Raw genomic sequence first — 27,599 nt, 5'->3', positions numbered from 1 at the left:
GAAGCACATTTGGCAGAGATTACAGCCTCGAGTCTTCTTGGGTATGACACTACAAGCTCGGCACACCTGTATTTGGGGAGTTTCTCCCATTCTTCTCTGCAGATCCTCTCAAGCTCTGTCAGGTTGGATGGGGAGCGTCGCTGCACAGCTATTTTCAGGTCTCTTCAGAGTAGTTAGATCGGGTTCAAGTCCGGGCTCTGGTTGGGCCACTCAAGGACATTCAGAGACTTGTCCCGAAGCCACTCCTGCGTTGTCTTGTTGTGTGCTTACGGTCGTTTACGTGTTGGAAGGTGAACCTTCACCCCAGTCTGAGGTCCTGAGCAGGTTTTCATCAAGGATCTCTCTGTACTTTGCTCAGTTCATCTTTCCCTCGATCCTGACTAGTCTCCCAGTCCCTGCCACTGAAAAACATCCCCACAGCATGATGCTGCCACCAACATGCTTCACCGTAAGGATGGTGCTAGGTTTCCTTTAGGTGCCTTTTGGCAAACTCCAAGCGGGCTGTCATGTGCCTTTTATTGAGGAGTGGCTTCGTCTGGCCACTCTACTATAAAGGCCTGATTGGTGGAGTGCTGCAGAGATGGATGTCCTTCTGGAAGGTTCTCCCATCGCCACAGAGGAACTCTGGATCTCTGTCAGAGTGACCATCAGGTTCTTGGTCACCTCCCTGAACAAGGCCCTTCTCCCCCGATTGGTCAGTTTGGCCGGGCGGCCAGCTCTAGGAAGAGTCTTGGTGGTTCCAAACTTCTTCCATTTAAGAATGATGGAGGCCACTGTGTTCTTGGGGACCTTCAATGCTGCAGACATTTTTTGGTACACTTCCCCAGAACTGTTTTGGCTTTGTCATTATGGGATTTTGTTTTGGGATTCCATTTTAGAATAAGGCTGTAATGTAAAATTTTTTGGAAAAAGTGAAGGGGTCTGAATACTTTCCGAATGCACTGTGTTTGACTGCATTGCATTTTTGTACATGAGCCAGTAACAGAGATGGACAAAAATACAATCGCTACAAGGACAGAGAGATCGAGACAAACAGAGGGAAAAGGGGAAGGGAAGAGGGAAAAGAGGGGGCGAAAAGTGTGTGTGCTGCTGTAACTGAGTAGATGACACAGAGACAGCTGTGTGTCACGCCCGCATTATCTAAGCAGGGACAGGGAGGCCCCTCTAGCTCCTTTTTCCTCTCCCTCCATCCTCAACCTTTTCCTGCTCTCCTGTCCCCGTTTCGTCCCTCTCCTCGTCCCTTATCCCTCCCTGTCCATATCTCTCCCTCTCCTCCTTTCCCCTCTCCCTCCACCCATCTCTCCCTCTCTGCTCTCTGTTCAGGGCCAGTGAGAGTGTGCTGGAGCCTCTGCAGTATGCTGGGATGGCTGGCTGGAACTCTTCCCTCCCTGTTCCATAAACTCAAACCACACAGCTCCTCCACAGCCTACCACTGCTGCTAGAAAGCTCCACAGCTTACAGGCTGCCTCCGCTCACACTGTACCCACACTAAGAGTAACGGGAGAGGGGGACAGAATGTGGGAGTGGGACATCCAGGGTATTTTCCAAGTTTCCATACAATGTGTGGTTTTGTGTACATTTACGTAATTATTTATGTAGCCGGAATCCTACTAATGAAAACGTAACTTTTTCCATGTAATGGAATATTCTATCTGCAGGCAGGCGCTAAGAATCTATATTCTTCAAATAAATGTTGTGCCTCTAACCATGAAAAATCACTAGGCTTGCACTGCACGGGGAGAATAGGTGTTGATTGGACAGAATGTATTCCGAAAGAACCGATGACTATTTCCCCCATTCGCTCTAGTTTAGACAAATCAGAGCCACACACCTTTAGCCATGCATTAACATACCCCACCTTACTCTGTTGCAAGGTGTGGGAAGTATCATCAGAGGTGAACAGTCTCTAGTCTCTCCTATTCATTATTGACAGACAGATAGACATGACTGATGACCAGCCCTGCCAACCCTGGAGCCAGCCTGTTTAACATGACAAGCCCTCAGCGGGGCTGGGCTCCACAACACAACACCCAGGATAATCACAGCGAGTCAATCAGTCAATCAACCTCTCTGGGGGTTACAGGTCTAGCTCTGTGCTTTGCTACTAACAACTTATCTGAGAGCAACTCTTCCAATCCCAAACCAAACTTTATAAGAGCCAGAAAAGCTGAGAAAACGGGACAGTGTCCCAAATCTCTCCTGATGGAGTGGGCAGTCATAACAGCCAAGCCAGCTGCTTTCAATGAGGGGCTGTCATCTCAAAAAGAACAGTCAAATTCATCACCCCCACCAACCTTCCACCCACCAGCCCAGCTCTGCTCCCCCCACCCCAGCCTCCCCTGTTAGCGGGAACCTACTCCAGGGCACCTCGGCCCCCGGGCTCCCCTGACTGCCCATATCTGCCACTGAGCCAGGAATAAAAAAATAACCACATCTGGGCTACTTTTACAGCGCAATCTTTCTTCTTTCAACGGCGTGAGACAGTTGTTAGGTAACTTTATTACAGTAAGCACCGAAACTTGCAGACACGCATGACAGTTTCATTCATTTATTCACAGCCCATTCATTCAGATGGATTTTATAATAGCTTCAAAAATATGTTTTAAGACCATGCTAATGCTGGCTGGGAATGACACGATGATTACAGTTAATTTTCTTTGTTCAATTGTCCTTGAGATTAAAGAAACTTTAACACAGAGCAATAAGTACTTCACACAGCTGAGGGCCTGGCCATTGAACAATAACACTCAGTTAAAGTTACACTGCTGCTATGACATTACGCACAAACACACCCTTGACCTACTGGTAACAGGTATACTGACACCTGAGAGTGACAACACCCACAAGCCACAGCTGATATTAACAAATACTCAGCAAAAATACACTTTACCTGAGTGTATGGCCATATCCCTCTTCACTATAAGGATAAAGTACAACCTCCCTCCAAGTTTAGCAATCCATACTCCTCAGAAAACAGCAGGAAAGAGAGGCTACAGGCAGAGTTGCGTTTCCAAGAACAAAAAAGTGTTCCACGGCAGTCCCGGCACCCCCCTCTGTAGCAGTAATTGTCCACAAGATCTACAAACACGGCGTGTTTGTGAGTGTGTGTGTAGCCCACGTCTTCTAACACTGGCTGCACTCAATCCCTGCCTGCTGTACCTGTCTGTGAGTGTGTGCACACCCTGACAGAAAGGGTGTGTGTAGGTCTGTGTGTGTTTGAGGCAGTGAGTTTTTCCTTCTTCCTCATTGCTCCTTGGATTCCATCCAAGTCCAGGCCCGAGTTCCTAACCTCTCTGGGGCGATACCTACTTTTTCCCGCTCAGTGACATTTTTTTCTTTAGAAAGGCAGGCAGGCTGCAGGCAGAATGTCACTGCTGTTGTTGCTCAGGCAGAATAATTAAAAGTCCAGGAGAAAACACGGGGAAAAAACACTGGTGCCTGCCGATCTGCATTCCAGATCATCTTTTTGCCTCAAATATTATCACTACTCCCCTCCATTCTCTCGCTCTTCCTGTTTTCCTGTCTGCCTCTTTCCTTCCTATATTCTACAGCGTTATGCAATTCCGTCTTTTGGACGACTCCCCCCTTTTCATCCCCCAGTCTCCTCCTCCTACAATATTTCTACACTCCCCCTCTTTCAAACCCCCTTACGCCTCCAAGTTCTAAATTATCTCAAAAGGCATTATTACACCATGTTCTCATACTCTCTCCACAAAGTTCTAGTGGATTAGAAAACGTCGCTATTGGCCTTCTCACTCAGGGCCATGTTATCATAAAGAAAAGTGCTAACGTAAATCAACATTTGCCCTTTTTTTCTGTCTTTCCTCATTTCTTTCTCTGACAAATAGGCCTGTCTGCCTACACACACACCCACCCACCCACGTGCTGAATGCTGACACCCGACTCAACCTCGACATGAAAGCCTGTAAATATTCACTTGAAAAAAAGTCCCAACCTATTTCCTATTTAGTGCACTGCTTGGGCTACCTATAGGTCCTGGTCAAAAGTAGTGCACTATGAATATTGTGCCATTTGGGACACAGCCCATAGCTACCATGCAGAGGCCATTAAGATGGTTGTAGACTAGATAGATGTAATGGACTGATAGCCTTGCTAACATTCCTCTGTCTCTCTTCCACCATGTTGTGTCAGATAAGAGACTGGGAAGGTCCTGCTACAACATGTCTGCTACTAGCAGCCAGCCTGTATGAAGCGTTAGTAGCCCGGGTTGGCGGTGTTTAAAATGGGGAGTGGTGCCCTAGGGCTGGGGGAGTGAGTGGGGAGTGGGGGTTAAACACTAAACCTCAACCTTTTATCATTGTAATTCACTTTGCAGGGAGGGTCTATCCATCCTGGCCTTGACTGAGACTGCAACTTTAGTTTCACTCCCCTTACATTTAGCTGATCATATTTTACATATTTTAGTCATTTAGCAGACGCTCTTGTCCAGAGCGACTTACAGTTAGTGAGTGCATACATTTTCATGCTTTTTCATACTGGCCCCCCGTGGGAAACAAACCCACAACCCTGGCATTGCAAGCGTCATGCTCTACCAACTGAGCTACAATCTAGGCATATTTTACAAGAGGGACCTGTTCAAGATAACCGCAGTAGCACATAAATACATATCAATACATCAACTCCATCATCATGAACAGTATTACAGTCTCAGTATCAGCAACGATCCTTCACTCCCTCCACCTCTATGGCATAATACATACCCTCCATCTCCGTCACCCTCATCTGACCACCTAATCTCTCTCTCTCTCTAAACCCTCTCCTGTGGAGACGTAAACTGTCCACTGTATATGGCTGGGAGAGCTGTACAGGCACGCCTCATACTGAACTCCTGCTTTTCATCCTCCAACCTAACACTTAGAGATGGCCATTTATTTATTTTTTACTATTCGAATAATATCATGACATTTCTTTGGAAATTAGGATAGTCAAAACACGTGTTTTTTTGTAATTTTGTTTAAACTTGGACACTTGCTTGCTACGCAGCTTGAGCGACTCGGGAGAGCGCTTTAGCAGGGTGGGGGATGGGCAGGGGCCGGTGTGTGACATGGGAGACAGAAAAAAAGTAGCCACTGACTCTCGCTAGTTAGACAAACTTGTAAATACCATAGGTTATCTATCTCCCGGGTGGCGCAGCTGTCTAAGGCATTGCATCTCAGTGCTTGAGGCGTCACTACAGACCCCCTGGTTCGATTCCTGGCTGTATCACAACCGGCCGTGATTGGGAGTCCCATAGGGCAGCGCACAATTGGCCCAGCGTCGTCTGGGTTTGGCCGGTGTAGGCCATCGTTGTAAATAAGAATTCGTTCTTAACTGACTTGCCTAGTTAAATAAAGGTTAAATAAAATAAAACATCTAATCGATGTAAAGAAGCTAGCTAGGCTAGATGAGGCTATTTTGCTGCACTCCCGATTATTTTCTACAACAACTAAACAGATTAAACAGCAGCCCACCTGTCGGTTGCTTGTTGTTGCCTACTGCTTCTCATTTTGCTAACTTAATTCCGTAATTTTTAGATTAGAGATCTTCCCCTTCATGTTGCTACACATGGAGCCTCTGACTGTAATGTGCATAGCTGCGGGAAGTAGGGGTGCTGAGCGTGCTGCAGCACCCCCTGAAAAATTAAAATAATTAAAATTATTATTACTCCTGTATGAGCGGACAAAAATGGTAGTCAGCAGCACGGGGAGAAAATTCTCTCAGCACCACTTTGGTCAACAAAAAATGTAATGGCTTATTTGCTACGTGAGGTTTATTTGAGTTTAGTTTTCGTAATGCTTAAGGTGTTACGAGTGTAATGATATAAGTAGAACATGTGACACCACGGCAACTGAGAAAAAACACTTTATATCAGAGTTGTCTTGAGATGGCTATGCATATTTATGGCATGAGGCTAGTAGCATAGCATCTCTCTCCACTGATTACAGGTGGTTGATGTTAACAACCCTCATTGAATATTCAAAAAATAATTACAATAATGAGATGTATCCACCTGTCCAAAGAAAGGATAGGTGGGAGCGAGACAGCCCGCTGTGCCGCTTTGTGGACAACGACTCCCCTCCTGTACTCCCCGTTCACTCATGACTGCATGGCCAGGCACGACTCCAACACCATCATTAAGTTTGCCGATGACACAACAGTGGTAGGCCTGATCACCGACAACGATGAGACAGCCTATAGGGAGGAGGTCAGAGACCTGGCAGTGTGGTGCCAGGACAACAACCTTTCCTCAACGTGATCAAGACAAAGGAGATGATTGTGGACTACAGGAAAAAGAAGAGGACCGAGCACGCCCCCATTTTCTTCGACGGGGCTGTAGTGGAGCAGGTTCAGAGCTTCAAGTTCCTTGGTGTCCACATCACCAACAAACTAACATGGTCCAAGCACACCAAGACAGTCGTGAAGAGGGCACGACAAAACCTATTCCCCCTAAGGAGACTGAAAAGATTTGGCATGGGTCCTCAGATCCTCAAAAGGTTCTACAGCTGCACCATCGAGAGCATCCTGACTGGTTGCATCACTGCCTGGTATGGCAACTGCTCGGCCTTCGACCGCAAGGCACTACGGAGGGTAGTGCGTACGGCCCAGTACATCACTGGGGCCAAACTTCCTGCCATCCAGGACCTCTATACCAGGCGGTGTCAGAGGAAGGCCCTAACAATTGTCAAAGACTCCAGCCACCCTAGTCATAGACTGTTCTCTCTGCTACCGCACGGCAAGCGGTACCGGAGCGCCAAGTCTAGGTCCAAGAGGCTTCTAAACAGCTTCTACCCCCAAGCCATAAGACTCCTGAACATCTAATCAAATGGCTACCCAGACTATTTGCATTGCCCCCCACCCCTCTTTTACGCTGCTGCTACTCTGTTTATTATCTATGCATAGTCACTTTAATAACTCTACCTACATGTACATATTACCCCAATTACCTTGACTAACCGGTGCCCCCGCACATTGACTCGGTACCGGTACTCCCTGTATATAGCCTCGCTATTGTTATTTTTACTGCTGCTCTTTAATTATTAGTTACTTTTATTAGTACTTAGGACAACGACCCTAAGTACACAGCCAAAACAACGCAGGAGTGGCTTCGGGACAAGTCTCTGAATGTACTTGAGTGGCCCAGCCAGAGTCCGGACATGAACCCAATCAAACATCTCTGGAGAGACCTGAAAATAGCTGTGCAGCGACGCTCCCCATCCAACCTGACAGAGGCTTGAGATTATCTGCAGGGAAGAATGGGAGAAACTCCCCAAATATAGGTGTGCCAAGCTTGTAGTGTCATACCCAAGAAGACTCAAGGCTGTAATCGCTGCCAAAGGTGCTTCAACAAAGTACTGAGTAAAGGGTCTGAATACTTATGTAAATGTAATTTCATATTAATTTTTTTGATTTATTTTTGCTTTGTCATTATGGGGTATTGTTGATGAGGGGGAAAAAACAATTTAATCCATTTTAGAATAGGGGTGTAACGTAACAAAATGTGGAAAAAGTCAAGGGGTCTGAATACTTTCCGAATGCACTGTAGGTAAAGTATTCTACTATGGGGTTGTCTGATATTGCTTTAATAACAACATTACATGGCAAAAATAGTAGCACTGGAAAGTTATCACATCCTGAGTGATAAAGTACAGTGAGGGAAAAAAGTATTTGATCCCCTGCTGATTTTGTATGTTTGCCCACTGACAAAGGCATGATCAGTCTATAATTTTAATGGTAGGTTTATTTGAACAGTGAGAGACAGAATAACAACAACAAAAATCCAGAAAAACGCATGTCAAAAATGTTACAAATTTATTTGCATTTTAATGAGGGAAATAAGTATTTGACCCCTCTGCAAAACATGACGTAGTACTTGGTGGCAAAACCCTTGTTGGCAATCACAGAGGTCAGACGTTTCTTGTAGTTGGCCACCAGGTTTGCACACATCTCAGGAGGGATTTTGTTCCACTCCTCTTAGCAGATCTTCTCCAAGTCATTAAGGTTTCGAGGCTGACGTTTGGCAACTCAAACTTTCAGCTCCCTCCACAGATTTTCTATGGGATTAAGGTCTGGAGACTGGCTAGGCCACTCCAGGACCTTAATGTGCTTCTTCTTGAGCCACTCCTTTGTTACCTTGGCCGTGTGTTTTGGGTCATTGTCATGCTGGAATAACCATCCACGACCCATTTTCAATGCCCTGGCTGAGGGAAGGAGGTTCTCACCCAAGATTTGACGGTACATGGCCCCGTCCATCGTCCCTTTGATGTGGTGAAGTTGAAGCCCATTCCAGCCTTGTGTAGGTCTACAATCTTCTCCTTGACATCCTTGGACAGCTCTTTGGTCTTGGCCATGGTGGAGAGTTTGGAATCTGATTGATTGATTGCTTCTGTGGACAGGTGTCTTTTATACAGGTAACAAACTGTGATTAGGAGCACTCCCTTTAAGAGTGTGCTCCTAATCTCAGCTCGTTACCTGTATAAAAGACACCTGGGAGCCAGAAATCTTTCTGATTGAGAGGGGGTCAAATACTTATTTCCCTCATTGAAATGCAAATCAATTTATAAAAATTTTTACATGCGTTTTTCAGGATTTTTGTTGTTGTTATTCTGTCTCTCACTGTTCAAATAAACCTACCATTAAAATTATAGACTGATAATTTATTTGTCAGTGGGCAAACGTACAAAATCAGCAGGGGATCAAATACTTTTTTCCCTCACTGTATAGGCTTTGAATGACTTTACTAGCAGCTACAGTAGGCTACACACACAGCTGCACACACAGAGTTGAGCGACACGGTGGTGTGCATTATAGACTGTTAAATTCCTCTCATCTGAACATCGGAATATTAGCAACAATCATGCATGTCAGTTCAGTGCACACAGCATAACAGAGAACATACAATATTTGAGGTTACATTTATTTGACCTTGATACGGTATGGTATGTCTGATAGTTGATGAAAGAGGAGGATCGTATGGGGGAATAGGGAATGTTTTGCGTGCGACACAAACTCACCGTTCTTCCTGTCTCGCACAGGCATGTCGTTGGAGGCGGGCTGCAGAGTTAACTCCTGAAGCTCATTGGTCACTGCTTCGCTCTGCGGGCTGGGGGCGGAGCCAGGTGCCATGGCAACTATCATGATGCCAGGACTTAGCTCCTCCCCACCCCGTGGCTCCAGCGTCGCCAGGGTGACAGAAAGACCTGTGAGGTATAAAATACAATTGGTCAGTTAGGTTTGCAAATGGTCGCATGCAGAAAATATAGTTTCAACAAAGGGTGGGGAACTCCGGTCCAAGAGAAATGGTACGCAGGCTTTTGTTCCACACAGGCATTAACACACTTGATTCTAGGCTTGGGCGGTATACCGGGGTATTTGGAAATAGCCATGGGATGGCTTTTCAATATAGTCAATACCATTGAAACTATTTCTTTGAAGTTTTTTAATACATTTTTATATTTGTAGCTACTTTTTAAATAAATACCTACAATCAACTTGTGCAATAAGTTAGTAGGTAAAGAAGAACGCGTTCTTCATTTCACCTGTCACATAATTTTCATTATGAAGTTTACCGGTAGTCCCCAGTCACGTAGTGTTTGTTTACAAGCACACAACGATGAGACCGGTGCCTTGTGAGTCACTCACTGTTGTGCAACACGCGCCAGGTTATCTACTTACATTATGGAATTCACAACTAAATGTTTGCCAGCTATGCATCTTATAACTATTAAGTTAACTGTGCATTTGGTTTGCTAATTTAGTGGCTAGCGCCCCCTATCTAGCTAAGTGGTTAGCTTCTTCCAAAATCAAGCTTTGATTGGTAAAAGCAGAGAATCACCTCCTGAATCAAGAGCCTTGCTGTCTAATATCTGTTTTGTGCCTGCAGCAAACTGTGAGTAGCATTTTTGAGTTAATTGGATAACTTTATGAACTGGGATATCCTTCTTGCAGATAGTTTAGGTCAGAGATTGTATAAAATGTTCGCAACGTGCTCATTAGCATTTAGTTAGCATTCTCTATGGGATTTCACATGTACTTGTTAACATTGCTAACTTTTGGATTACAAAGGCTGGGTGGGGTTTGAAATAGCGCCCCTTGTGTTCAGTGCCAGTATTACGAATATCCCGGTATTGCACAAGGTCGGTATGAAGGTATGACAGTCTGGATACCGCCCAAGCCTACTTGATTCAGCTTATCAGCTAATAATGGATTTCAATATAAACCACCATTAGAATAATAAGGTGTGTATTACAGCTGGGCTAGGACAAAACTCAGTGGCTGTCCAAGACAAATGTTGCACATACTCCTTTATCGTGACCCGATCTATAGAAACTTGCAACCAGAATCGTGAGTCACAGTGGCAAAGGGTTAGGGTAGATAGATGTAGCCTACTCTCCCTCTCTGTTGCTCAGGGCTGGGAGGTAGAACCTGGAACAGGCTGGAACAAGCTATTGGAACACTGAGCATCTCTTGTGCAACTATGGAACTCAGACGCCGAAAGAACACTCAATTTAGGAATGCATATCTGCAGGCTAAGGATTATAAAGTCAACTATCTGGAGGAATAGGCATTTAGTGTTTTCCTTCACCGGAATCTTCAGTAATTTTGGTAATTAACAGAAAATCTATGGCAATGGATCTTAACTTTGGTAATTTATACCTGAATAACTTTTTATTTATTTTTATTGACATATAGTATTCATTTTTTTATATCGGTGTCCATGAGTTTCTAGTATATCGACCATATGGTTGAAGAGAAAATAGCCTAATTAACTCAACAACCCTATCCAACTACTGATTTCTGTCACAACTGCCACCAGTTTGACGTCAAAACATTGACAACAAATAAATATTGACATAGTAAAATAAAAGTGTGTAAAAATCTTAAATGATATTGCAGAAACCCTCATATTAAACCACCAATGGTATTCACCAAGTTGATGGTTTGTATTTAAGATAATGTTTTACAGCGTTGTCATTTTATTTTCTATTTTAAAATCATCTTATTGAACTATTTCATATATTTAACATGTGATAAGGCCACACAGAGGGACAGAGATAATTAGACAAAATTAGACAAAAGCTTCCAAAAAGGGCAACTAGACCTTGAGAGATTACATAAAATCCTTGAAAGATACCAACATTCAGATAATTTATTGATAAACTTTGAAAGTTTCCAGGAATATACCCTCCTATTGCAACCCTACCTCTGACACTTGTTGAAGTTATGGTTTTTCCCAGACTGACAACAACTTCATCCCAGTGCTTGACAGAAGTTTTATGTATCACCTCTGAATGGTTTACATGAGTAAAGAAAGACATGCAATGTCAACACTGCAGGGTTAATTAGGGGTTCAGAGGTGCAAAGCTGCTGAAGCCCTACTGTATTTGTTCCAGATCATTAGTTATTATTATGTTTATTTTTCTGCCGTTTTGGTGAAAAAAATGCAAATTCCCCTGAGATTATAAGACCCAGGACTGTGCAATTTAGCATGGTAAAGGCCCAAGGGCCACACCCTCTCATGCAATACCATGCCAATTGGCCACATGGTGGCACTATAACAAGCGATTGAAAACGCTAACTTTGAAAGGTCAGCCCCGGCACCCCATGTGACCTAGAGTCATGAACCCCGGCAATGCTGCTTGCAGCTTTAATTCTGTTTGTTTTCATGAGTGTGTTTTCTACCCATGGAGTGCAGCAGGAAATACCATTACAACAGAGCAGGCCTAGCCTGTCAACAATAAGGTTGTGTTGTCTGAGGATCTCTCCCTCTCTCATTCTTGCTCTAACTCTTCTTTTCACTATCAATCTCTCCATTTCTGTGTTCAGCTCAGGTTATTGCTGATATGTTTTTTGGTTTGTCTCACTCTACCTAGCCTACATCTCAACCTACTATCTGTCTGTCTCCCATACCTATCAGTCTCCATCTATCAGTCTCTCTCCATGACTGTCTAGGTGTGGCAGCATACAGTACCCTCTGGTTCTCAGATAATATGTGACCGTAAGGAGCGGTTCCCTGGCACTGGCTCTGGAAAAACCATGTTCCAATAGCCAGAGGAAGTCCAGTCTCCTCTCGGACGACACACCCAACTGAAAAACATCTTCTGATCAATCTCAACAGGTTTTCTACAGCGAAACACTCAGTTTCATCCTCCAAATCTGTCACACCAGCAGCCATTTCCACCCACTTTACCACAACAAAATGTAACTGACCTTTATTATCTCTCTGGGAAGCAGAAGGGTGGAGGTGTGTGTTTCATGATTAACAACTCATGGTGTAATTGTAGTAACATACAGGAACTCAAGTCCTTTTGTTCACCCGACCTAGAATACCTCACAATCAAATGTATTATCTCCCAAGATAATTATCTTTGGTTATAGCCACGGCCGTGTATATCCCCCCTCAAGCCGATACCACGACGGCCCTCCCCAAACCAGGACGACGCTAGGCCAATTGTGCGCCGCCTCATGGGTCTCCAGGTCACGGCCGGCTGCGTAGTGACGCCTCTAGCACTGCAGTGCCTTAGACCGCTACGCCACTCTGGAGGCCCCTAGTGTTTTTAATGGAGTTCTTCATTTTTTATCATCAGCTGTTTTGTTTTTGATAACATTGAGTTTTATTGCATTGACACTATAGCTTTTTTGTTTCACCTGGCTGCTGGTTCCTGATCTTTTGAAAACATCAATTGAAGAGTCACCTGAAGCTTGAGAGGAATGGAGTGAAGGAATGCAGTGCTGAGGCAGAGGACTTGTAGTGGTGAGCTTTCTGGTGCCCAGTGCTGCTGAGGCATCAACCAAGTGGGTGCCATACATTGTGAAGAAGGAGAAGTCCTGTAGCTACATGACTCACGCTGGTTCCCAGAGTAGCCCTCTACATGATTGTCACCAGACTCATCAACCATCTCCCTGATCAACCTTCCTCTGATCAAGCCATGAACTGTCCATCTCCATCTTTGGAGGATGCATGCACTCAAAGACTTGGCCTCTATTGGTTGACCTAACTATAGCTAGGCTACTCATGATGATGTATTGTTTGTTAGTTTTTTGCTTCTGAAGAGCTTTGAGGTTGTTCTGAAAAGAGCTATAGAAATTGTATACATTATTATTCATGTTGTCATCCAAAGTCATATTTAAATTTTCCAAGCTATAGCACACAATATATTACATACATCAGGTTATTAAAGGACAAAGAGTTTGGTCTGCTTCGTGTTTTCATTTTTGCAATGGAAAAAATATTGCGATGCCGGTATTGTCCTTGCCCTACAATTCAATGAAAGTCAAGAACTCAACATTTTTGAGTGTGGATGATGTCATAATGCAGCAATAGAACTCAGGGTCGTTCTTTTTCTGACTGCATCCGTTTTGATTTGAACGAAACCTTCCATAAATGTTTGCCCATGGAAGAAGTGTTCTGTAGTGCTGAGCAATTCACCAAACATTTTCTGTGAGTTCAATGTACATTTTCTCACTGCAGTTTCTCTAGAGATCAAATCAAGCAAATCAAATCAAGCCCGAACTGTGCGATGTAGTAAGGCGTTGTAGTTTCCAACAGGCCAATATTCTACATAGTTTAGCGATGAAAACGTGGTAATTAACTACAATGACCATAATTTACAATGAAGAACACCTGGCGCCGACGAAGATGGCGGCCTCGCGACTAGCTCTTAGGAAACTTTGCGGTATTTTGTTGTTTTATGTATTATTTTTTACATTATTCGCTCAGAAAGTGTTTTGTATCATTACATACAGCCGGGAAAAACTATTGGATATCAGAGCGGCAGTAACTCACCAGCATTACAACCAGGAATATGACTTTCCCGAAGCAGATCCTTTCTTTGCTCTCCCCAGGGCAATTGAACTGATTCCAGCAGCTGACCCAAAACATCGCCGGCGGAGGACAGGCACTCGGAGCGGCCTGCTTGTTCGAGAGACATCAAGGCCTGTAACATACTTTGTTTCACGGAAACATGGCTCTCTGGGGATATTCTGTCGAAATAGATCCAGCCAGATGGGTTCTCAGTTCATCGCGCAGACAGAAATAAATATCTCTCTGAGAAGCAGAAGGGCGGAGGTGTGTGTTTCATGATTAACGACTCATGGTGTAATTGTAGTAACATCCAGGAACTCAAGTCCTTTTGTTCACCCGACCTAGAATACCTCAATCAAATGCCGACCGTATTATCTCCCAAGATAATTTTCTTCGGTTATAGTCACGGCCGTGTATATCCCCCCTCAAGCCGATACCACGACGGCCCTCAAAGAACTTCACTGGACTTCATGCAAACTGGAAACCACATATCCTGAGGCTGCATTTATTGTAGCCGGGGATTTTAACAAAGCAAATTTGAGGACTAGGCTGCCAAATTTCTATCAACATATCGACTGTTGTACTCGGGCTGCTAAAATCCTCAACCATTCGAACTTCCTTGGTGGCTACAAGGCCCTCCCCCGCCCTCCTTTCGGCAAATCTGACCACGACTCCATTTTGCTCCTCCCTTCCTATAGGCAGAAACTCAAACAGGAAGTACCCGTGCTAAGGACTATTCAACGCTGGTCTGACCAATCGGAATCCACGCTTCAAGATTGTTTTGATCACACGGACTGGGATATGTTCTGGGTAGCTTGCGAAAAAAAATTAGACGAATACACTGAAACGGTGACCGAGTTTATCAGGAAGTGTATAGGAGATGTTGTGCCCACTGTGACTATTAAAACCTACCTTAACCAGAAATCGTGGATAGATGGCAGCATTCGTGCAAAACTGAAAGCGTGAACCACCGCATTTAACCATGACAAGGTGACTGAGAATATGGCAGAATACAAACAGTGTAGCTACTCACTCCGCAAGGCAATTAAACTGGCAAAACATCAGTATAGAGACAAAGTGGAGTCGCAATTTAACGGCTCAGACACGAGACGTATGTGGCAGGGCCTAGACAATCACGGACTACAAAAGGAAAACCAGTCACGTCGCCGACACCGACGTCTCGCTTCCAGACAAACTAAACACCTTCTTTGCCCGCTTTGAGGATAACACAGTGCCACCGACGCTGCCCACTACCAAGGACTGTGGGCTCTCCTTCTCTGTAGCCGACATGAGTAAGACATTTAAGCATGTTAACCCCCGCAAGGCTGCCGGCCCAGACGGCATCCCTTGCCGCGTCTTCAGAGCACGCGCAGACCAGCTGGCTGGTGTGTTTACGGACATATTCAATCTCTCCCTATCCCAGTCTGCTGTCCCCACATGCTTCAAGATGGCCACCATTGTTCCTGTACCCAAGAAAGCAAAGGTAACTGAACTAAATTACTATCGCCCCGTAGCACTCACTTCTGTCATCATGAAGTGCTTTGAGAGACTAGTCAAGGATCATATCACCTCTACCTTACCTGTCACCCTAGACCCACTTCAATTTGCTTACCGCTCCAATAGATCCACAGATGCAATCGCCAACACACTGCACACTGCCCTATCCCATCTGGACAAGAGGAATACCTATCTAAGAATGCTGTTCATTGACTATAGCTCAGCATTCAACACCATAGTACCCTCCAAGCTCATCATTAAGCTCGAGGCCCTGGGTGTGAACTCCGCCCTGTCCAACTTGGTCCTGGAATTCCTGACTGGCCACCCCCAGGTGGTGAAGGTAGGAAACAACATCTCCACTTTGCTGATCCTCAACACTGGGGCCCCACAAGGGTGGTTGCTCAGCCCCCTCCTGTACTCCCTGTTCACCCATGACTGCGTGGCCAAGCACGCCTCCAACTCAATCATCAAGTTTGCAGACGACACAACAGTAGTAGGCTTGATTACCAACAATGACGAGACAGCCTACAGGGAGAAGGTGAGGATTCTGGGAGTGTGGTGGCAAGAAAATAACCTCTCACTCAACGTCAACAAAACAAAGGAGATGATCGTGGACTTCAGGAAACAGCAGAGGGTGCACCCCCCTATCCACACTGAAGGGACCGCAGTAGAGAAGGTGGAAAGCTTCAAGTTCCTTGGCATACACATCTAACAAACTTCAAATGGTCCACTCACATTGTATGCATTTTAAGTAATTAATTTGCATTTTATTGCATGACATAAGTATTTGATACATCAGAAAAGCAGAACTTAATATTTGGTACAGAAACCTTTGTTTGCAATTACAGAGATCATACGTTTCCTGTAGGTCTTGACCAGGTTTGCACACACTGCAGCAGGGATTTTGGCCCACTCCTCCATACAGACCTTCTCCAGATCCTTCAGGTTTCGGGGCTGTCGCTGGGCAATACGGACTTTCAGCTCCCTCCAAAGATGTTCTATTGGGTTCAGGTCTGGAGACTGGCTAGGCCACTCCAGGACCTTGAGATGCTTCTTACGGAGCCACTCCTTAGTTGCCCTGGCTGTGTGTTTCGGGTCGTTGTCATGCTGGAAGACCCAGCCACGACCCATCTTCAACGCTCTTACTGAGGGAAGGAGGTTGTTGGCCAAGATCTCGCGATACATGGCCCCATCCATCCTCCCCTCAATACGGTGCAGTCGTCCTGTCCCCTTTGCAGAAAGGATCCCCAAAGACTGATATTTCCACCTCCATGCTTCACGGTTGGGATGGTGTTCTTGGGGTTGTACTCATCCTTCTTCTTCCTCCAAACTTCTTCCATTTTCTAATAATTGCGCCAACAGTTGTTGCCTTCTCACCAAGCTGCTTGCCTATTGTCCTGTAGCCCATCCCAGCCCCATCACAGCTCTCTGGTCTTGGCCATTGTGGAGAGGTTGGAGTCTGTTTGATTGAGTGTGTGGACAGGTGTCTTTTATACAGGTAACAAGTTCAAACAGGTGCAGTTAATACAGGTAATGAGTGGAGAACAGGAGGGCTCTTAAAGAAAAACTAACAGGTCTGTGAGAGCCAGAATTCTTACTGGTTGGTAGGTGATCAAATACTTATGTCATGCAATAAAATGCAAATTAATTACTTAAAAATCATACAATGTGATTTTCTGGATTTTTGTTTTAGATTCCGTCTCTCACAGTTGAAGTGTACCTATGATAAAAATTACAGACCTCTACATGCTTTGTAAGTAGGAAAACCTGCAAAATCGGCAGTGTATCAAATACTTGTTCTCCCCACTGTGTGTGTGTGTGTGTGTGTGTGTATATCTATCTATCTATCTATCTCACACACACACACAAGGACCAGTCAAAGTTTGGACACACCTACTCATTCAAGGGTTTTTCTTTATTTTTACAATTTTCTACATTGTAGAATAATAGTGAAGACATCAAAACTATGAAATAACACACATGGAATCATGTAAATTAGTAACCAAAAAAAGTGTTAAAACAATTATACAAATTAGCCACCGTTTGCCTTGATGACAGCTTTGCACACTCATGGCATTCGCTCAACCAGCTTCACCTGGAATGCTTTTCCAACAGTCTTGAAGGAGTTCAAACATATGCTGAGCACTTGTTGGCTGCTTTTCCTTCACTCTGCGGTCCAGCTCATCCCAAACCATCCCAATTGGGTTGAGGTCGGGGGAATGTGGAGGCCAGGTCATCTGATGCAGCACTCCATCACTCTCCTTCTTGGTAAAAGAGCCCTTACACAGCCTGGAGGTGTGTTGGGTCATTGTCCTGTTGAAAACCAAATCCCAAACCAGATGGGATGGCGTATCGCTGCAGAATGCTGTGGTAGCCATGCTGGTTAAGTGTGCCTTGAATTCTAAATAAATCACAGAGTGTCTCCAGCAAAGCACCCCCACACCATAACTCCTCCTCCTCCATGCTTTATGGTGGGAACTACATATGTGGAGATCATCCGTTCACCCACACCGCGTCTCACAAAGACACGGCGGTTGGACCCAAATATCTCAAATTTGGACTCCAGACCAAAGGACACATTTCCACCGGTCTAATGTCCATTGCTCGTGTTTCTTGGCCCAAGCAGGTCTCTTCTTATTGGTGTCCTTTAGTAGTGGTTTCTTTGCAGCAATTCAACCATGAAGGCCTGATTCACACGGTCCCCTCTGAACAGTTGATGTTGAGATGTGTCTGTGACTTGAACTCTGTGAAGCATTTATTTGGGCTGCAATTTCTGAGGCTGGTAACTCTAATGAACTTATCCTCTGCAGCAGAGGTAACTCTGGGTCTTCCATTCCTGTTGCGGTCCTCATGAGAGCCAGTTTCATCATAGCGCTTGATGGTTTTTGTGAATGCACTTGAAGAAACTTTCAAAGTTCTTGAAATGATCCGGATTGACTGACCTTCATGTCTTAAAGTAATGATGGACTGTCGTTTCTCTTTGCTTATTTGAGCTGTTCTTGCCATAATATGGACTTCGTCTTTTACCAAGTAGGGCTATCTTCTGTATACCCCCCTACCTTTTCACAACACAACTGATTGGCTCAAACACATTAAGAAGGAAATAAATTCCACAAATTAACTTTTAAGAAGGCACACCTGTTCATTTAAATGCATTCCAGGTGACTACCTCATGAAGCTGGTTGAGAGAATGCCAAGAGTGTACAAAGCTGTTATCAAGGCAAAGGGTGGCTATTTGGTTACTACATTATTCCATGTGTTATTTCATAGTTTTGATGTCTTCAATGTAAAAAATTGTTTAAAAAAAAAAGAAAAACCCTTGAATGAGTAGGTGTGTCCAAACTTTTAACTGGTCCTTGTGTGTGTGTGTGTGTGTGTGTGTGTGTGTGTGTATATATATATACACACACACAGTGAGGGAAAAAAGTATTTGATCCCCTGCTGATTTTGTACGTTTGCCCACTGACAAAGACATGATCAGTCTATAATTTTAATGGTAGGTTTATTTGAACAGTGAGAGACAGAATAACAACAACAAAATCCAGAAAAACGCATGTCAAAAATGTAATGAATTGATTTACATTTTAATGAGGAAAATAAGTATTTGACCCCTCTGCAAAACATGACTTAGTACTTGGTGGCAAAACCCTTGTTGGCAATCACACGTTTCTTATAGTTGGCCACCAGGTTTGCACACATCTCAGGAGGGATTTTGTCCCACTCCAAGTCATTAAGATTTCGAGCCTGACGTTTGGCAACACGAACCTTCAGCTCCCTCCACAGATTTTCTATGGGATTAAGGTCTGGAGACTGGCTAGGCCACTCCAGGACCTTAATGTGCTTCTTCTTGAGCCACTCCTTTGTTGCCTTGGCCGTGTGTTTTGGGTCATTGTCATGCTGGAATAACCATCCATGACCCATTTTCAATGCCCTGGCTGAGGGAAGGAGGTTCTCACCAAAGATTTGATGGTACATGGCCCCGTCCATCGTTCCTTTGATGCGGTGAAGTTGTCCTGTTCCCTTAGCAGAAAAACACCCCCAAAGCATAATGTTTCCACCTCCATGTTTGATGGTGGGGATGTGGTTCTTGGGGTCATAGGCAGCATTCCTCCTCCTCCAAACACGGCGAGTTGAGTTGATGCCAAAGAGCTCGATTTGGTCTCATCTGACCACAACACTTTCACCCAGTTCTCCTCTGAATCATTCACATGTTCATTGGCAAACTTCAGACGGCCCTGTATATGTGCTTTCTTGAGCAGGGGGACCTTGCGGGCGCTGCAGGATTTCAGTCCTTCACGGCGTAGTGTGTTACCAATTGTTTTCTTGGTGACTATGGTCCCAGCTGCCTTGAGATCATTGACAAGATCCTCCCGTGTAGTTCTGGGCTGATTCCTCACCGTTCTCATGATCATTGCAACTCCACGAGGTGAGATCTTGCATGGAGCCCCAGGCCGAGGGAGATTGACAGTTATTTTGTGTTTCTTCCATTTGCGAATAATCGCACCAACTGTTGTCACCTTCTCACCAAGCTGCTTGGCGATGGTCTTGTAGCCCATTCCAGCCTTGTGTAGGTCTACAATCTTGTCCCTGACATCCTTGGAGAGCTCTTTGTTCTTGGCCATGGTGGAGAGTTTGGAATCTGATTGATTGATTGCTTCTGTGGACAGGTGTCTTTTATACAAGTAACAAGCTGATATTAGGAGCACTCCCTTTAAGAGTGTGCTCCTAATCTCAGCTCGTTACCTGTATAAAAGACATCTGGGAGCCAGAAATCTTTCTGATTGAGAGGAGGTCAAATAGTTATTTCCCTCATTAAAATGCAAATCAATTTATAACATTTTTGACATGCGTTTTTCTGGATTTTGTTGTTGTTATTCTGTCTCTCACTGTTAAAATAAACCTACCATTAAAACTATAGACTGATCATTTCTTTGTCAGTGGGCAAACGTACAAAATCAGCAGGGGATCAAATACTTTTTTCCCTCACTGTATATATATATATATACAGTGGGGAAAAAAAGTATTTAGTCAGCCACCAATTGTGCAAGTTCTCCCACTTAAAAAGATGAGAGAGGCCTGTAATTTTTATCATAGGTACACGTCAACTATGACAGACAAATTGAGATTTTTTTTTCAAGAAAATCACATTGTAGGATTTTTAATGAATTTATTTGCAAATTATGGTGAAAAATAAGTATTTGGTCACCTACAAACAAGCAAGATTTCTGGCTCTCACAGACCTGTAACTTCTTCTTTAAGAGGCTCCTCTGTCCTCCACTCGGTTACCTGTATTAATGGCACCTGTTTGAACTTGTTATCAGTATAAAAGACACCTGTCCACAACCTCAAACAGTCACACTCCAAACTCCACTATGGCCAAGACCAAAGAGCTGTCAAAGGACACCAGAAACAAAATTGTAGACCTGCACCAGGCTGGGAAGACTGAATCTACAATAGGTAAGCAGCTTGGTTTGAAGAAATCAACTGTGGGAGCAATTATTAGGAAATGGAAGACATACAAGACCACTGATAATCTCCCTCGATCTGGGGCTCCACGCAAGAACTCACCCCGTGGGGTCAAAATGATCACAAAAATGGTGAGCAAAAATCCCAGAACCACACGGGGGACCTAGTGAATGACCTGCAGAGAGCTGGGACCAAAGTAACAAAGCCTACCATCAGTAACACACTACGCCGCCAGGGACTCAAATCCTGCAGTGCCAGACGTGTCCCCTTGCTTAAGCCAGTACATGTCCAGGCCCGTCTGAAGTTTGCTAGAGTGCATTTGGATGATCCAGAAGAGGATTGGGAGAATGTCATATGGTCAGATGAAACCAAAATATAACTTTTTGGTAAAAACTCAACTCGTCGTGTTTGGAGGACAAAGAATGTTGAGTTGCATTCAAAGAACACCATACCTACTGTGAAGCATGGGCGTGGAAACATCATGCTTTGGGGCTGTTTTTCTGCAAAGGGACCAGGACGACTGATCCGTGTAAAGGAAAGAATGAATGGGGCCATGTATCGTGAGATTTTGAGTGAAAATCTCCTTCCATCAGCAAGGGCATTGAAGATGAAACGTGGCTGGGTCTTTCAGCATGACAATGATCCCAAACACACCGCCCGGGCAACGAAGGAGTGGCTTCGTAAGAAGCATTTCAAGGTCCTGGAGTGGCCTAGCCAGTCTCCAGATCTCAACCCCATAGAAAATCTTTGGAGGGAGTTGAAAGTCTGTGTTGCCCAGCGACAGCCCCAAAACATCACTGCTCTAGAGGAGATCTGCATGGAGGAATGTGCCAAAATACCAGCAACAGTGTGTAAAAACCTTGTGAAGACTTACAGAAAACGTTTGACCTGTGTCATTGCCAACAAAGGGTATATAACAAAGTATTGAGAAACTTTTGTTATTGACCAAATACTTATTTTCCACCATAGTTAGCAAATAAATTCATAAAAAATCCTACAATGTGATTTTCTGGATTTTTTTCTTCTCATTTTGTCTGTCATAGGTGACGTGTACCTATGATGAAAATTACAGGCCTCTCTCATCTTTTTAAGTGGGAGAACTTGCACAGTTGGTGGCTGACTAAATACTTTTTTCCCCCACTGTACATACATACATACATACATACATACAGTTGAAGTCGGAAGTTTACATACACCTTAGCCAAATACATTTAAACTCAGTTTCACAATTCCTGACATTTAATCCTAGTAGAAGGTCCCTGTCTTAGGTAGAGTTAGGATCAATACTTTATTTTAAGGATGTGAAATGTCAGAATAATAGGAGAGAGAATGATTTATTTCAGCTTTTATTTCTTTCATCACATTCCCAGTGGGTCAGAAGTTTACATACACTCAATTAGTATTTGGTAGCATTGCCTTCCACAAGCTTCCCACAATAAGTTGGGTGAATTTTGGCCCATTCCTCCTTACAGAGCTGGTATAACTGAGTCAGGTTAGTAGGCCTCCTTGCTCGCACACGCTTTTTCAGTTCTGCCCACAAAATGTCTATAGGATTGAGGTCAGGGCTTTGGGATGGCCGCTCCAATACCTTGATTTTGTTGTCCTTAAGACATTTTGCCACAACCTTGGAAGCATGCTTTGGGTCATTGTCCATTTGGAAGACCCATTTGCAACCAAGCTTGAACTTCCTGACTGATGTCTTGAGATGTTGCTTCAATATATCCACATAATTTTCCTTCCTCATGATGCCATCTATTTGGTGAATTGCACCAGTCCCTCCTGCCAGCAATGCACCCCCACAACATGATGCTGCCACCCCCGTGCTTCACGGTTGGGATGGTGTTCTCCGGCTTGCAAGCCACCCCCTTTTTCCTCCAAACATAACGATGGTCATTATGGCCAAACAGTTCTATTTTTGTTTCATCAGACCACAGGACATTTCTCCAAAAAGTACGATCTTTGTCCCCATGTGCAGTTGCAAATCGTAGTCTGGCTTTTTTATGGCGGTTTTGGAACAGTGGCTTCTTCCTTGCTGAGCGGCCTTTCAGGTTATGTTGATATAGGACTCGTTTCACTGTGGATATATAGATACTTTTGTACCCGTTTCCTCCAGCATCTTCACAAGGTCCTTTGCTGTTGTTCTGGGATTGATTTGCACTTTTCGCAGCAAAGTACGCTCATCTCTAGGAGACAGAACGCGTCTCCTTCCTGAGCGGTATGACGGCTGCGTGGTCCCATGGAGTTTATACTTGAGTACTATTGTTTGTACAGATGAACGTGGTACCTTCAGGCATTTGGAAATTACTCCCAAGGATGAACCAGACTTGGAAGTCTACACATTTTTTTCTGAGGTCTTGGCTGATTTCTTTTCATTTTCCCATGATGTCAAGCAAAGATGCGCTGAGTTTGAAGGTAGGCCTTGAAATACATCCACAGGTATACCTCCAATTGACTCAAATGATGTCAATTAGACCATCAGAAGCTTCTAAAGCCATGACATCATTTTCTGGAATTTTCCAAGCTGTTTAAAGGCACAGTCAACTTAGTGTATGCAAACTTCTAACCCACTGGAATTGTGAAGCAGTGAATTATAAGTGAAATAATCTGTCTGTAAACAATTGTTGGAAAAATTACTTGTGTCATGCACAAAGTAGATGTCCTAACCGACTTGCCAAAACGATAGTTTGTTAACAATACATTTGTGAAGTGGTTGAAAAACGAGTTTTAATGACTCCAACCTAAGTGTATGTAAACTTCTGACTTCAACTGTACCTCCAGGCTATGTCAGAACTACCTTAGAAGGAAATAACAAGATGGTAGGCTTCAAATCATGGAATGTCCAGCAGTCTCCAGACTTAAACCCCATCGAGCTTGTTTGGGATGAACTGGGCAGAAGGGTGAAAGCAAAGCAACCTACAAGTTCAACACATTTGTGGGAACTTCTGCAACAGTGTTGGGAAGAACTTTCCGAACAATATCTGATTTCTATTGTACTAAGAATGCCACAAGTGTGTTTGGCTGTTATGTCTGCAAAAGGTGGCTACTTTGATGAGTCAAAATGTAGATTACATTTTGTTAAACAAAACGATTCCATGATTCATTTTTTGTCGCCAATTGTTTATTTGTTCTATGCTTTAATTTCAGAGTACATTAAGACATGAAACTGTGTACATTTAAATAAAAACTGGACAAATGGAGGTGTTCTAAAACTTTTGACCAGTAGTGTATATGAACATTAATCTTATTTTTTTTTTACAAGTTTTTTGATAATTGACTTTTAAGCTTAAAAAAGTACAATATTAAAAAAAATATATATATATATATATATATATATATATATATATATATATATATATAGTTTTACAACCCTGTTTGTAAGCTTTCAAATGATATCAAACTCAACCGTTTATCTTTTTCAGTGATGAAGACTATGTATCATGGTATGGTGGGATATGCAAATTTTGGCATTCAGGTCCAAAAAGTCCCCTTCTGACCACTTCTACCATGGGCAAACAGGTATGGAAGGTTTCATTCAAATCAGAAGGGAACCCCTCAAATGTCACAATGCAATGCAAGATATGGTATGGTCATGATAGAATAGCCTACATCATAATCATTGCAGTAGGTGGAGTTATGTGATATTAACAATGTATTATTAGAACATAGTCACATTTTGGAGGTGAAGGCAATGTCACAATGTAGTTGATCACAATCCTTGAGCAACCAAGTTGTCACAGGAGCAGAAATATCTTATATTAGATACCACCCAAACAACAATATCAGGTTTTCATATTATACATTATCACAAAAACAATTATGATCTTGATAATCTGCAGATTGCAGGCATGCCAACATCCACCCGAAGGTTGTTTTTTATTCCTTCCCAGCACCTCTCCTGTATGAGGGTGTTGAAACATGTAGTGCATTGTGCTAACATAATAGCATGGGGAGGGACAGTGAGTTCTCTGCACGCCTACACTAGTCTGTGCAGATCTGCTCTGAACATGTTTGCAAAGCAACACAGCAGGCAACCTCCCACCTGGCTGGAATGTGGGTTTTGCATCTTAGAAGTGAAAAACAGCTACACTGACTGTTAGCAACCCCACTCATCAGCTTGTCTCAGAGGAGAAATGCACAGTGATGATGTATGAGATGATATATCTATAAGTTACAGTCATCAATGGAAGGTAAATGGAGATCTAGCTAAGCTATATTATGACAACAATAAGAAATTAGTGATGGACTGGATGTTGAACAGGAAATGTGAACTTACCTGTTCCGCTAAATCCTTGAAAACAAATGGGATGGTGTTTCCATTTCAGCACACAGCTAGGAGGAGTGCTGAAGGAGAGGAAGGAAAAGAGAATGTCATTAGTCCAAGCACATTGTTACAAATAGGCCTAGCAACTATTCATCAATCATTTTATCCAACCTCATGACATGAATACAAATTAGCTAGCTATCTAGGTAGCTATATATGTAGCTGTATGGTGCAACATGATGAAGAGATACTCTCGTTTGGCCTTTATCGATATCAAGGGCAATGTGTATGATTAGATAGCCAAATCCACAGTTAGCTATTGCGCTAACCACAGACATCACGACAGCTGTCATTGGTTCTTATGGCTGATAGCAAACAGCTAACGGTAGCTTATGTTACACAATACCCGTTGAGAACAATACAATAGCTACCCAGTACCCAGCAAACATGACCCCATGTGAGTATTTGGTGGGCAAGGTGGGCACAGGCTAGCCCACACCAGCCCAACACGAGCTAGCCCACAACAAGCCCGACTCAGCCCAACATGGGCTACCCTACATCAGCCCAACACGGGCTGATGTGGGCTTGTTGTGGGTTAGCCTAACACGGGCTAGCCCACACCAGCCCAACATGGGCTTTCCTCTCCAAGCCCACACCAGTCCAACACAGGTTTGCCAACACCAAGCCCAGCTACTTCATAATGTTGAGGTGGGGACTCATTAGAATATTTGGGGGAGTGGTTTGCAAATACCCCAATTCATGTTAAGTTCAAAAATAATACAATATATGAAAATTGTAGACACCATTCAAACCAATGAGTTTAGAACATTAAAGGCAATTATCTCCGAGTCATCTTTTTTCAGATAGAACCTTATAGTTCTAATGTCACAAGTTATTTTTGTGCAATCTTACTAGTGTTTATATATATATATATGTCACACCTTGCCAGTTTGACGAAGTCTGTAAAAAAAAAAAAACTGAAATAAGTGCATGTGACATATGACAACTAAGTTTCTCTGGTAATAATATATATCTGATAACAACAACATTGTTGTCTTTCTGATACAATGATACACGCAGCCTATCCAAAAGGGTGGGCTCATTTCAGGAAAAGTGAGGGCTGCCCTTGGAGCCTATGAGCAAAGCCGCATCGGCCCAATCTGGGCAGCCTACATGGGTTTAACCCGCATTGGGCCCACATCATGCCAATGTGGGTACGTTTTCTGGGAAAAGACAGGCAACGTTAGGGATACCCTCACCCCCACACTGAGCCAATGCCTTGTGTGCAAATGTGGAGCCGATGAGAAAAGGCGCATCGGCCCAATGTGGGAAGCCTACATGTGGCCAATATTTTCGCCCGGCCGCATTGGGCCCACATTGTCATTGTGCCAATCTGGACATGTTTGCTCGGTATCTAGGCTAGTTAGCTACGCAGTGGGAGCTCACCTGAAAATTGTCCAACGTAGAACTATTGAATAACGAAATCCAATACTTCCACAACAGCAAAGAGAAAAGGGGTTTAAGCGAATATATCGACAGTAAAGCTAGACAAGTCCACCTTCCCGGCTTCAGACAGCTAAAGTTAGCTACAATAAATAGCTAGCTTAGCATCTGATGCTAGCAGCTACCTGTCAGTCTAGTCACACGGTGGAGCATGCAGTTGTAAAACCTAATAGCGAGGTATCTTGCTCTGTGTCGTGGTTTCAAAGATTGAATTCATGCGTGTTCTCATTAGCTACGTATCATTGTCGCTGTTATTGTTGTTAACTAGGGTAAACGCCTTTGGCTTTAGTGGTACACCCCTTCCGACTCACAAAGGAAACTTTGACCGGAAAACCCTCCTCTCAGCTAGAAAGGCAAATCGTTACTTCCTTATGGCAACAACTTGATGACCAGTATCAAAGATATACTCACATCTAACCACACGACTGGATGAGATGTCAACTACTTGGGGAATAATATAGCTTAATGTAGCTATGGCATATACGTATTTGCTGTCTTGCCTTGCATTGAAGAGAAGTTGAATCATGGCAATAAACTCTTTCTGTGTTGTGGGCTTGTGGAATTAAATGCATGGTCTGTGGCGCCACCTACTGGTTATTATTTCTGATCCTTTTCCATTATTATTGTCGAATCGAATACAATGATCTAAAGTTCCCAAGTTCACAACCAAAACGTCAAAACGACGAATGAACGGTTTTTCTGTTCAAATCGACAGAAAATATGTTTTTGAAAACGTTAACGGTTCCTGCCCGCACCTTGTTGCAGTTTGTAAACCGGGGTGTCATCTCACAGTGTGCCCTTTGGGACTTGGAGGAGGACCCTCTCGACTCTACTATGAGACCGCTAAACCAGTGGACCCTTCCATGGCCGGGGCAGCCCCTGTCCGGACATGCGTCAGGCAAAAGCAGAGGCCGAGGTTGGGGGCGATGTATTCGGGGAGGACCAGACAGTAAACGGTCAGCGAAATTAGATGATGGGTGAGTTTTAGCAAGCATATGAAGTTGCGTAACAATCACTTATTAAGATCTGACTTTTAAGAAAGTGCTCATCATTATGATCAGATTATTTTAC

General features: G+C 43.8%; 1 protein-coding gene across 4 annotated transcripts in view; it reads right to left on the bottom strand.

Annotated features, from left to right (window-relative positions):
• The window catches only part of LOC121547456 (myocardin-related transcription factor A-like), a 54,738-nt gene extending 27,699 nt beyond the window's left edge, over nt 1–27,039 (bottom strand). The window contains exons 1-3 of one of the 4 annotated variants that reach the window (XM_041858762.2): nt 26,940–27,039; nt 25,038–25,105; nt 9,012–9,197 (exon numbers count right to left, since the gene is read on the bottom strand). In XM_041858762.2, the coding sequence (XP_041714696.2) occupies nt 9,012–9,135 (124 nt within the window). In that variant the 5' untranslated portion in view covers nt 9,136–9,197; nt 25,038–25,105; nt 26,940–27,039. Of the gene's footprint in view, nt 1–2,890; nt 3,289–3,309; nt 3,522–9,011; nt 9,198–25,037; nt 25,106–26,471; nt 26,838–26,939 lie in introns of those variants that run through there. The other 3 variants (XM_045209759.1, XM_045209762.1, XM_045209761.1) reach the window with 3 other exon arrangements.
• Between the last annotated feature and the right edge of the window lie 560 nt (nt 27,040–27,599).

The sequence above is a fragment of the Coregonus clupeaformis genome, chromosome 31 (genome assembly GCF_020615455.1).
Source record: "Coregonus clupeaformis isolate EN_2021a chromosome 31, ASM2061545v1, whole genome shotgun sequence".
NCBI lineage: Eukaryota > Metazoa > Chordata > Actinopteri > Salmoniformes > Salmonidae > Coregonus > Coregonus clupeaformis.
Note: the sequence above shows the minus strand (reverse complement) of the source record. Positions and strands in the feature narration are given on the sequence as shown.